At 38.8% G+C, this 12,706-nt stretch overlaps 1 protein-coding gene across 1 annotated transcript in view; it reads left to right on the top strand.

Moving 5' to 3' along the window:
- The window catches only part of RALGAPA2 (Ral GTPase activating protein catalytic subunit alpha 2), a 109,307-nt gene that overhangs the window by 54,856 nt on the left and 41,745 nt on the right, over positions 1-12,706 (top strand). Inside the window, exons 26-36 of the mRNA XM_072331360.1 lie at positions 242-370; positions 1,562-1,620; positions 2,266-2,374; positions 2,961-3,071; positions 3,415-3,483; positions 3,634-3,771; positions 4,338-4,521; positions 6,462-7,233; positions 7,688-7,759; positions 8,671-8,794; positions 9,880-10,035. Of these exons, the coding sequence (XP_072187461.1) occupies positions 242-370; positions 1,562-1,620; positions 2,266-2,374; positions 2,961-3,071; positions 3,415-3,483; positions 3,634-3,771; positions 4,338-4,521; positions 6,462-7,233; positions 7,688-7,759; positions 8,671-8,794; positions 9,880-10,035 (1,923 nt within the window). The remainder of the gene's footprint in view (positions 1-241; positions 371-1,561; positions 1,621-2,265; positions 2,375-2,960; positions 3,072-3,414; positions 3,484-3,633; positions 3,772-4,337; positions 4,522-6,461; positions 7,234-7,687; positions 7,760-8,670; positions 8,795-9,879; positions 10,036-12,706) is intronic.

Raw genomic sequence — 12,706 nt, 5'->3', positions numbered from 1 at the left:
TTAATTTACCGGCATCTCTTTAAAAAAACCAAACCTCATCAGGTTCACTGAGAAAGCTTAAAATGCTCACAAGGAATGAAAGCTCCACCTTCCATGGAAAGTGTTCTAAAAAAACCCAAAACACTTAATTTATCCTGCAAGCATTAAACTTAGTGCATGCTGTATCTTCAGTAGGACAAAAATGTACAAGCACTGCCAGACGAAAGAAGAAAATATTTTCATTCACTTTTCCATTTGTTAGGCTCCCCGTTCAGAAGCCCATACCATCCTTGGGTCTCTTGTTTGCTTTCCAAATATCTATCAAGAAATCCCACTATTGCAGCCCATGTCAGAAGCTGGTGAGATCATTGCGGGAAGTGCCGATGTGAAGGTAAAGTTTTATTAGGAGACGTGTATGTAGCCTAAACTATCTTTATTATTTAATCACTTTATTTATGCTGTACACTTTCTGTTTAAATAATAAATCCCTCCTTCTCCTCCAAACCACAGCAGCACACATACATACTTATTTGATAAGCCTTGCTTTGCTTAACATGCACCGTAAGATTAACAGAGCTTAGATAGTGCAAATTATATTTTACTTTCAAAGAGAGTGAATTGGCTATAATCAAATACTGTGTTTTCCAGCCAGATGTCTGCAATGTCAATTCATTAAATGGTGGTGGTGGTATTATTTAAAGTGTCCATTCACTGCATGTCTGTATATTAGCTTGTCCTCTAAGAAATGTGGGGCGTGCATAAGAGGAAAACAGTTATTGCTTTATTGGTGTTATAGTAAAACATTAAGTAAATTTGCCAATTAGGCAGCACCCCTAGCTTTACATGAATTATCTTTGCCCAAAAAGTAATGTCAGTGAGATACCCTGGGATACTAATTGTTAAACTGAATGGAAAGCTTTGTAATTCAATAACCTTAACAAAAATAACCTTGGAGGAGAAAAAATACACACCGAAGACCCCAACAGGTATGACCTGGAGCATCACTTGCTGGTGAAACCCGCTCAGTTAGCCTTGTACTACCCTCAGTAAACTTGAGGCACTTTGCTAATCCATTGCAGAAAATTAGGTAAAGGTAAGGAGGAATCTCTGAATTCCTTTTGTGGCTTTTGAGGGTAAAAATGGAGAGAACACAAAGCCTTTAACACATACAGCTCTCACTCCTGATTTCTTCATTAGGCCCCAGGCTCTCATCAGAAGATAAAGCAGTCTACATTTTAAAGGACACTTTTCTGTATTAAAGAAGACACTGTTTTTTTTAATCAAAATAAGGCTTCTTTAGTGCATGAACACCATATATTATATTAGGAAGTGCTGAATACTCACAGTTAGTAAATACCTGACAACTCTGTACATGATTTTGAGTCAATTAGTTTTATCCACAGGGGTCTGTATACCTGAATTGTAATGAGTAATTCTCCTTCGACAAAATAAACTTGTTGTGTAAGTACTTTAAAATAGCCTGAGACTTGGAGTTCATTTTGTTTGTAATCAAAATTAAACAATGATAAATAAAGTGGATATATGAAAAAGTCACTTACTCTAATTTATTGTATTGTTTTAGTGCTACCTCATTAATATTTTACTGAAGAATGCTACAGAGGAGCCAAGTGAAGCTGCAAGGTAAAATATTGAGTACAGTAAGAAATGGGAGTATCAGAGAGTCTTTCTGCCTACCTATTTTTCAGCCATTGTACAGCTGAATTTTTTTACACCTTCTTTGTGTTCTTTGGGTTCTTCAGCCCTGCTGTGGTAAAATTCACTCTGTGCTGTTAAGTCTTGACCTATTGTGTGACTTAGGAGAGGTAAAAGGGATCTTTGTACATTGCTCCTTTCCATCTTTGCGCACTCTTCTTACAGGGTCTGCTTATATTTTGTATAGCTTGAAGAAATATTTCCCAAAGATGGCATATATTGTGGTTAAGTGCCTCATACTTCCAAAGTTCTGTTCTGTTTGAGTGTACTTAAAATTGGAAGCAATCAGATCTTAAGTGTGCTGGGCTGGTTGGTTTGTTTCTATCTTGTTCTTTTCCTGATTGATTGAGAAATAGGCTTTGACAAATTCCTTCAAGATTCTTAGTTAATAACTGCTTAGTGCTACCGTACAGTGTCCTTAGTTAATAACTGCCTACTGCTGCTGTAAAGTGATAGCTACTGTCTGATGGAGGAGTGGTTCATTCCAGAGTGCAAATTTGGTAAGAATGAAGTGTAAAGGAAAACTGGACTCTCTTAGAACTCCTGACAAAAATATTTTCTCTTTTAAATAAGATGCATAGCCATTTGTGGCCTTGGAATTTGGATATGTGAAGAACTAACGCAGTGCACAAACCACCCTCAAGTGAAAGAAGCGATCAACGTCATAGGTGTGACACTAAAGGTAATATTGCAACAGTCTCTGTAGTTAATAAATATTTTGTGAAAATGCTACTGTAAGATTTGAAACAGTTACTGGTTATAGGAGCACAGCACGCTGGTTGGTCTTTGTTGCTTAAAGCACTGTCAGGATGTTACTTCAGACTGCATAATGTTAGCAATATGACATTGACCATCAGCTAGAAGATGCCTTCTGGTTCTGAAGCTTTGCATATGCTTAGTACTTTATTATCTCTGGTGAGAGTGATCCAGATTCTTACTACTCCTTTGAAGTTGCTAAGGAGTAAATGCACAGTTCTTCAGTGGGGCCAGCGTGACATCCTGTATGAAAATACAAAGTTATTACAAAAATGGCACGTGAATATGCAGCAAGAGACTCTTGCATATAAAATACGAGAATATGATAATATAATCTTAAGACCTTGTAGTTAATGTCATCTGCTGTTTCCTAATGCTGAGTGTTTGATTTTTGCATACAGATTTTTATCATTTGTATGGATGAAAAATAATTTAAGAAGTCGAAAAACAAATTGCACTGTATCATGCCTACCTATTTATTTTGTTTTTAATTACCTTTTCTTCTCTTCCAGTTTTCTAATAAACTGGTAGCTCAGGTAGCCTGTGATGTTCTTCAGCTGCTTGTTTCTTACTGGCAAAAGCTGCAGGAGTATGAATCATCCCTGTCCAGAAAAATTACTGAAGTACGTCAGCTTAAGACATTTGTGTGGAAATCATATGCAGAGTTGTCTTAATTCTTTACGTGAGCTACTGGAACCCCAGCTGTCTGTTAGCTTTCTCTTTCTTCTGCGAGTGTTGTTAAGAGTCTTACTTGCTGTAGTTGGAAGAGCAGCATGCATTTCTCACCTTTTATTTTCAAAATGCTCAGATAAACTTTGTTTCACCTGTATGTTGATTTACAAGGGCAGCTAAATGCTTCTAAGGGACTTCAACCTTTTTCATGCCCTGTTCAAATGAAGTTTGTTCTCTGCCTTTGTAGTGAAAGAAGGTTAATGTCTTTCTCAAATTCTACTTCTTTTAACATAGATCCTTGTGGCCACTATTGCTTTTCTTCTGCCGAGTGCTGAATATTCCTGTGTGGAGGCAGATAAAAAGGTACGTCACTGAAGTGAGGAGTCTCTGTTCTTTCTTTGTGCTGTTTGAGCAAGTCATTAAGTGAAGTGTCTTATTTCAACCTTTTAAGCCCATGCATTTAAGCATGTGTGAATTTGATAGATAATAACCGTGCTACATGTTTCTGTTTAGTTTATAGTTTCATTGCTACTTTGCTTGTTGGATTGGTGTATGGCATTACCTATGAAAATGCTGCTGGAGCCAGTGTCTGCTGGTGTCCTTGAAGATCAGCATGCATCCAAAGCTCCCTTACTGGACTATATATACAGAGTGAGTATGAAGAATGAGCATGATTTATTAGGCCTAAAAGTTGAAAGATACTTTTTGCAGATCCTCTTAGGCACAGGAGGATTTTGAAGCATGTTGTAGAGAAACATGAATTCTCAGAGCATGGGCAAAATCATACAGATGAGAAGTCAAGAATTGAAAATATTAAGACAGTAAGATCAATGTGCTGGATCTTGAAAAGAAAGAAAACTGCTTTATTTGAGGTAGAGACGTGGAACACAGAAAATGATGACAAGAGAAAGGCAAAATGCTCAAAGCAGTGGTCCAGAGCAAGTCACCTCAGCAGAAGTATTTGAATAATTTGGAGTGGTCTGTTAAAATACATAAGTTGTTAAATACAAAGAGAGTCCTGAAGTGAACTGTTATAGTACAGAGCAAGTAGCAAAAAAGAGAGATATTATAGAAGCACTGAATTTAGACATGGGTGTTTTTGTAGCACATGCTGGCTTTCATAATGTAAAATTATAGTGGGTCACTCCCTGCAGTGTAAGTGGGTACTGCTGTCTGTTCTTCATCACTCCTTCGATACCATGCTTGTCTGTTCACAGGTTTTGCACTGCTGCGTGAATGGCTCCAGTACATACACCCAGCAAAGCCATTATGTGCTGAGCCTTGCGGATCTGTCGTCTGCTGACTACGACCCATTTTTGCCTCTGGGGAATGTCACAAGCTGTGAGCCAGCCCAGTGCCACTCTGCCACAGATCTGGGCAACCTGCTCACTGTTGCTGAAGGTAGGAGAAATCACAGAGCGTGATGAGGACCAGCGTGTCTATGCTAGGATATCTCCAGGTTAAATCTCTTCCTTGCAAACGTGCATTTCCTTACTTCTTACCCAACAAATAGTTCTTAAGTTATTTTTTGTTAATGAAATTCTGTTGCCAGCGTAATAGAATTTTAGAACTTGTTACCAACATTGCTATTTAGGATGATCAGAAAAGAAAGAAAATGACACATGTACTGCCATAGAATTCAAAAGTTCTGTGGAGATGGAGTGGACTGACAGTCTGTTTTTGCCTTTGGTTTTACTTAAAATTTGGCACATATAATTAAATTTCAGCGATTAAGATAAGCTGTAAATCAGGCTTGGTTTGGGAGCGTGCAGCAGCCTTTCTTGAATGGACACCATGATGTACCTGTTCTGAGTGATTTCAGAATGCCATGCGTGATGTGAACCAAATTCTGCAGCTGCATAAATGCAGTATTCCTGCTGACTCACAATGCTACCAGTGTCAAAAGTGAAAAGAGATTATTTGGATCTGGCTGCATTGTGTTACACACTCCTTGAAAGCAACTGCAGTATGTATACAAACATATGGAACAATATTTTAAAGTGCTTTATCTTAGAAACGTTTATTTCAAACACTGTTAAAAGTTTTCAAAGCAGTGGCTGTTCAGCTGTGAATTAAAGATTATCATGTATTAATGTGCCTTAGTTAATTTCTGCAGAAAGATCAGAAGTGAAGATGCAGTATTAAGTAGTACAAGCTATAGTTGGTTTTGGAATGTTGCTTTTAAATAGCGTGTTCAGGTTTTGATACTTGGCTGTTTTTGAGTCCTACAGCTTTTTTATTTTTTTTTCTGTATACACATTTTCAGTTTTAACTAAAAGAGTTGAAAAAAGGAAACATAAAGACCTGTTTTACTCTCTTGCTGAGTAGCTGAGTAAGGGCTTTGTGAACAGCAGGAAGAAAAGGGTCCGTGTCAGGTGTGTTTGTCATTTTGGTTAGAACAAGATGTTTCTCATCTCAGAGATGTTAGTGCTCTACAATTGTTTCAGTTTAATTGTTTAAGAAAAAATAAGATTTGAACTGGAGCAGGCAGAGATTTACTGCCAGGGAGCTGAGGAAAAGAATATGGAGCCTTTTTTTCTGAGCGGGAGGCTGAAGAATTCTTGGAGGCTAGCAAAATGAAAGCTGGAAAGGGTTATAGCTGTTGTCTGGAAGTGTATTAGAAGGTATAAATGCCAAGGAAAAAACACTGTAAACTGAAGAAAAATGAATTTAAGGTGAACATGAACAAAGTTACCATAAAAAAGAGAAAAAATCTGAGTATGCATGGGATACAACTCTGGAACAAAGATCCAGTAGAAGAACTGGGTGCACAACACAACTCCAGAGTACCATTGGTTTATTAGCTAACTGTGATGTATTTGCCTGTGATGAGGGCTTGTATGTGGATCTAAAGAGTCTCCCACCTGATGCAGTGAACTTTACCATGCTGCTCTTCTCAAACAACTGCTAAAAGTGGAGAAGCGTTGGTTTTTAGTTGCACCTCTCCATTGCTTTTGCTTCTTTTTCCCTGTCCCTCTCTTGATCTGACTGCCTTGGTGTTGGCTGTGGGAATGCGGGAGGTAAGGAGGAGCACCTGAATGTGCCAGGTGAAACCGCAGAGTTAGCAGGTATTGTGGGACCCCTGTGCAGTGCTGTGTGTGCTTCTTACAAACTGTACGAAGACCTGGATGTCAGTAAAAGGTAAATTTCTAAGAGTGTGTTGAGTAAGGATGTGTGGTGGGTAGAATTGCTTGGGCAGTGGTTGTAAATAGTTTCTTGATAAGGAATGATTTTGAGAACGACCAAAGCAAGCTTATAAAACAAGTCAGAAATTTGCAGATGTTATTTTTAATTACCTCTTGCTGATGTTACTGATCTGTTCCCTCTATTGATTGTTTTAGAAAAAAGGAGAAGGAACTTAGAACTAATACCTTTAACTGCACGGATGGTTATGACTCATCTGGTGAACCATTTGAGCCACTACCCACTCAGTGGAGGTCCTGCCATCCTCCACAGTCTCCTTAGTGAGAACCATGACAACTCATATGTGGAATCCTCTGAGCTGTCATCAGAAGTCTTCCGGAGCCCCAACCTTCAGCTCTTTGTGTTTAATGACAGTACTCTTATATCATACCTCCAAATTCCTGCAGAAAAGAGGAAAGACACTGAGCCAGCAGTAGCCCCCTCGGATGTAAGGGTAATTGTCAGAGATATCTCAGGGAAGTACTCTTGGGATGGCAGAATATTGTATGGACCTTTGGAGGGCTGCCTTCCGCGGCAGAGTGCAGCAAACTCGTTTGTGATATCAAGCAGCTCTGAGCACCGCTTCAGTTCCCAAAAAGACATTTCTCAGGTGGAAGAAGGAGAAGATGCTCTTGACAAATTACTGGAGAAGATCGGTAACACTAGTCCTGAATGCCTTTTACATCCCCAGCGGAAGCTGAATGAGCCATCACCACCGCCCTTTGGTATGAGCTATGACCAAGAGAATGCAATCACTGAAGCCCTGATGAGGCAAAGTACCCAGGAAAACGAGTATATTTTAAAGTGCAGCTCAGACTTTAATATGAAGGTAGCCCATCAGGAAGAACCGCGTCCTGCTGAACCTCAAGCGTCCTTTTATTTCTGTCGGCTGTTGCTAAATGACTTGGGAATGAACTCCTGGGATAGAAGGTAGGAACAGAGGACTCAGGACATGTTTACAGTGCTTTTGCAGCATCTGACGTTGAAAAACGAATCCAGATCCACATGCTGTCCTCCCCTGCTGTATAGCACTGCTCTTGTGACTTACAGTCATCCCAGCAAGACTTGTTAGTCTGAAATTCTGAGTTACTTATGAGTCTGGTGATTTTTAAAGCAAGTGTTTTTCACTTACACTCTCAAACACGTGCACGCTTAAAACAACAAGAATTGTACAGCTGGTAGTTATAGCACAGCTTTGAACTTTTACACATACCTGCATCCATGATTATTTTTAGTAGACAACTGCAGATTATTTAGAGTAGAAAGAAAATGAATTTTCATTGAGCCATGCTAAATTGATTCCCTTCTTCAAAGAATCTGAATGCAAAAATAGTGACTATACCTTATTGCGTTTTCTTTCCTAATAATTTATGTGTATTTACAGGAAAAGCTTTCACCTTCTTAAGAAAAATTCAAAATTACTGAGAGAACTGAAAAATCTGGATTCTCGCCAATGGTAGGTAATGTTTAATTGCTCAGAGTTTCAAAAAGAGGTAGTAAGTGCACCACCAAAACCAATCATTGAAACTGCATGTGCCAGCAGTACAAAAACGTGTATGAAAACACAGAATTGTTGTTTCTAAAGAGTTGCAGAGCCTGAATGGACAAGCGATTTTCAAAGGTGCTGTCTACGCAGAATGCCAGATAGCAAGCAGTAAGACACAACAGCCTGTTTCCTGTTTTCTTTAGCTGAGAGGGGAGGGAAGAAGTGCCAAAATTTTTGATGACTTTGCATCGACTCACCCCAAGGACTTTTCTGCAGATTGATCCCTCTGTCAAGAGCAGTACATTAAGGGATAATCTTCATTCCACTCTTTTACAGCCAGGTAGAATAGAGTTCTGAGTATTACGTTTTACTTTCATTCCTTGGCATGTTTGCAGAATTGTAGAGTTCTGATTTTCTTGCACTCCAACAATTTTGATACCAGATCAATTGTAACCATCAGCCTTGTAAAACTCATCCTAGGAGTCAGTACATGCTTCTTCCTTTCTCATATATCATTGCCCCATAATTAAAATTCTGTTGGTCAGATTTTCCCCTCATTAACAGCTGTGCAATCTTACTGTTTTCAGCAAGGTTGCACAGATGTAAGTGATTAACCCTGTAATTGGAACTTGATGATCAATTCTTTGGCTGATGAAAAGAAAGAATGGCACTTGCTCTGCTCTCTGAACAGCAATATCTCTGCAGTGTGGTTGTGGGGGGAAAAACAAAAGGTGAACATAATCCAAAAGTTAAGTGATGAATTTGCGTGCATCAAAGAAACAGGCAGAGAGTAAAACGTGGTTTTAGAGGGCAGGTGGTACAATGAATAATTTCACCTATAACTCCTTTTAATTCTCATTTCTTGTTATATCTAATTACAGCCGTGAAACTCACAAGATTGCAGTGTTTTACATTGCAGAAGGACAGGAGGACAAATGTTCAATACTGTCCAATGCCAGGGGAAGCCAGGCTTATGAAGATTTTGTTGCTGGACTGGGATGGGAGGTAAAAACACAAATTTAGGCAAAATCATGACCTATGAAAATCAAGTGTAAGCCAGTTAAAGTAGGTAAATGGAGAACAAACTGCTTATGTATCCACTCATTTATTTGTGAAAAAGAAAAGTGATTTTTAATACGCAGTAATACTTAGCAGTACCTCGAAAGTCATTTTATTTGGCAGAATTCTGTAAACCCAAATGTTCTGGATGTTCGCATCATTTCTACAAGCTGCGATATATTGCAGGTTATTTAAGACTTCTGTTAGCTTGCTGAAACAGGGGAATGGGAGAATGCTGTATTACTGAATACAAAGAGGATGCTTTTTAGGTTAATACGTGACATGGTTGTGTGAAGCTGGAAGTAAACATCTTTCCATTCTCCCCGCTATAGCAGATATTGCTTGGAAGGTGAATTTAAAGACTCAGTCCAGTAAGACCCAGAGCTATAACATTTTAAATGTTTTCCATTTTACTTAATTTCCCATCTCTTTAATTCTCAAAACCTTTACTTATTTTATATCCCTCCTTGCTTTTCCTTCGCCTTTGGTCAGATTTTTTTAGCCATTGTTAGCTCAATAATGTGAACTAGAATGCTTCAGAGAGTTTTCCTTGAGCTTCTCATCAGGTTGCAGTAGTGGACAGATTGTCCCCTGGCAAAAGTCCTGAGAGCCTTTGTCACAGTGTTTCTTTTAGTATGAAATTTCAGTTTCTTGTACAGATTTCCTTAGTGGTTATATTTTCTGTGCACTTTTTAATTAGCTCTCGCTGCATGTGCTTTGGGTGGGCTTGCAAAGCAACATGGTAGCCCTTAGAGCACTGCTGTTCCATTGCTGATAGGAGGGTAGAATAGTCTTAAAGATAATCACTTGGTACATAGTTAAGAGTTGTTTATTTTTAGTACATGTCAGATACAAGGATGTGAAACCAACAGATCTAAAGCTGAGATGACAAACCTGTACAGAAAGGCTTATCTTCCTTTGGGATGGTTACCATCACACCAGCTGTTGATTTGTAAATAAGTTGGGTTATTCATCAGTCCTTAAAGAAAAAAAAAGACAGATTTTTCTGATTGTGGCTGTCAATCATTTAGGTTGATCTCTCAACACACGGTGGGTTTATGGGCGGTCTGCAGCGCAACGGCAGCACTGGACAAACAGCACCCTATTATGCTACCTCTACCGTAGAAATCATTTTTCATGTGTCTACAAGAATGCCGTCAGATTCAGATGATTCACTGACCAAAAAGGTAAGTCAGTTGCTGTGTATGTATTTCAGAACATTCAGTATAGTTTCCATGTGCTTAAGTGAGCGTTTACACTCAGAGCAGATTGTGCTGACTCGTCCTAGCAGGCTATCTTTTCTGTGCCACGTGGTGCTCTGCAGCTAGATTATCTGAATTAAATGGCTTCTAAATTCTGGATTCTGCAACACAATTAACATTTCCATGGTAGCCTTAAATACCACCATTAGTAATAATATTAGCAATAATTTCATTTGTGTGTTGTCTGCCTGCCAAAACTGCTGTAGTGTGGTAGAACAAAACAACCAAATGCAGCATAATAAAACTTTACAGATGAATCGTGTGGTGTGTACCAGAAAAGAAAAGAAGTGAAAGAGAAGTGACAAGCATAGTAGTAAAAGCAGCCAGCTGAAATTTAGAACCATTATCCAGTTATTCACAATTGTGACAAGCAGACTCTGCTTCAGAGATGGCTAGAACCCAGCCCAAAATTTCATTGGTATCAGTACTTAATGGTTTTTCTTTTCTAACCACTGATTTGAGATTGTGGTGCTTGCCAACTGCTGCTTAGTCAAAGAAGATTTTAGGTGCATACCAAATCTTTGCTATTTTAATTAGGATTGGCAACTTGTCCTACACAGGCTGTTAATGCGTATTAATGCTCTACAGCCATCCAGTATACCGCTGTGATACTGGTGTGCTCTGCAAATGAGCTATAGATAACATCTGATGGTTTTTATTTCTGCTTCGGCTAGTTTTGAAATAATCTTTTTCTTGAAATAAAGGACTGGAATTTCCAGTTACCACTCTTGAAAACTTGCCCAGTAAAGATGGAGCTTTTCTTTTCTTCACATACCTCATTAAAAAAAAGTAGTCAAGAATATTACATGTTGTCTTCATGTATGCATCTTACCTACATACTAGTACATTTACACAGTCATCAGAGTGCTCTAAGAGGCAGGTCTGTGGCATGCATTGAGAGACATTATAGTCTCTATCATTGACCCATGGTAGGACTGTCCGTATTTCACTGCCTTTTCCTGGCTGGTATTTATCCAGCTACTGGTTAAAAACTCCCATTCTGAATGCTTTATAATTTCCTTCAGCAACATACTTCAAGGCCTCTCTTTTTGTACCACGAAACTATATTTTGTATTATCTGCTTTGCTTCAGTTTAATCCCCTTTATTCTTACCCTATCCCACACGGTTCTAGAGAACAGCTTGTTTTGCAGCAGCCTTGCTCATGTTTGAGATCTGCTTCCGTCTCTTTCCTAGTCTTTCTTTTCCTGGACTAATTGTGGTCATTTAGACTAATGTTCCCTTCTAAGTCATATCTTTTGGGTGTGATGGATGCCTATCAGTGAAATATCTAGTCTAGCTGTTGAGTAATCTCTCACCTGGATAAGGAAAAAGCACATTTTGACAGAGCCCAAGGGGATAAATGAATGGCAAATAGTCTGTTTTACTAATTCATCTAATTTCCACTCATATTAGTAACTAACCATGGAGCCATGGAGATAGACTGGTTATTCTATTTAGTTGTCTTCCCTATATTTACTGTAAGAGAGTTTCTTCTTCACAAGAAACAAGAAGTGAAAGCATTTAGTATTTTCCTGTCTTCAGGTCTTGAACTGTGAGGAAACAAGGCCAGCTCCAGTACACATTATCCACAAAACACACCTTGAAGTAGTTGCTCTAAAGCTCAATGAGACCTTAAATGTGCTGTAGGAATAGAAATCCTGCTGGGATCCAACTGCGAATTCCTGTGAGGCGGGACAAAGCTTTGGGCAACCCAATAGAACTTGGGAGCTGGCCCTGCTGTAAGCAGTGGTTTGCACTGCATGACCTCAGAGTCTTCTTTAGATCTTCCGTGATTCTGTGCTTTTCAACAGAGCAGCTTTATTTAATTTGCTATAGCTGTTTGGTAAACTGGAATACATTTCTGTTCAAATTAGTTCCGAGTTCGTAACAAACTTCACTGAAATGCAGCTAAGAGTGGGCAGCAATACACATTTCAGAGGTGCTGTAAAATTTTAGTGGGATTGATAGTTCTCTTATTCATTGGCAATGCTGATAGATCAAATAATTCACATTCAAAACTAGTGCTTTAAGCATGATTATGTATCCAGACCATTTCTAAGGACAGCGTTCAACATGCTGCAGGTTAAGAGCTCATACCACCTTAAAGGTAAACTCTAATGTTGCTTTATGAAATTTCACTTGTGAATCCTGACATTGTAATCTTTTTCTTGCCTTCCTTGTGCATCCATCAGTAAGGGTTGCATGGATGCAGTTTGGAACCTAAACTCCCTCTTGTCTTCTAAACCTTTGTCATTTCTGTGGTTTCTTTGCTTTTTTTGCCTACAGACAGACAGAAAGAATTCAATACCAGTCAGTTTGCTTGGCTCTTGAGTTCTGAAGGTGAATACAAGATCTTAACCACCTGCTGGCCAAGGAAGTAGTACAGCAGACCCCAAGTTCCGTGGGCTATGGAATTGAACAGATGCAGTAATTTTACTTAATATGTTATTCTGGTCCTTTATTTTTACTGAAAATGAGGGTAAATTCATTCATTTCTGGTATAAAATCATGAGTATAAGTGCACTTCCACTGAGGATGAACTCGATCCCTCATTTCTGTGCATTAGTAATTTGTACTTTGTATACCTTTATATGA

This window comes from Excalfactoria chinensis, chromosome 3 (genome assembly GCF_039878825.1).
Source record: "Excalfactoria chinensis isolate bCotChi1 chromosome 3, bCotChi1.hap2, whole genome shotgun sequence".
In the NCBI taxonomy this organism is placed as follows: Eukaryota; Metazoa; Chordata; class Aves; order Galliformes; family Phasianidae; genus Excalfactoria; species Excalfactoria chinensis.
Note: the sequence above shows the minus strand (reverse complement) of the source record. Positions and strands in the feature narration are given on the sequence as shown.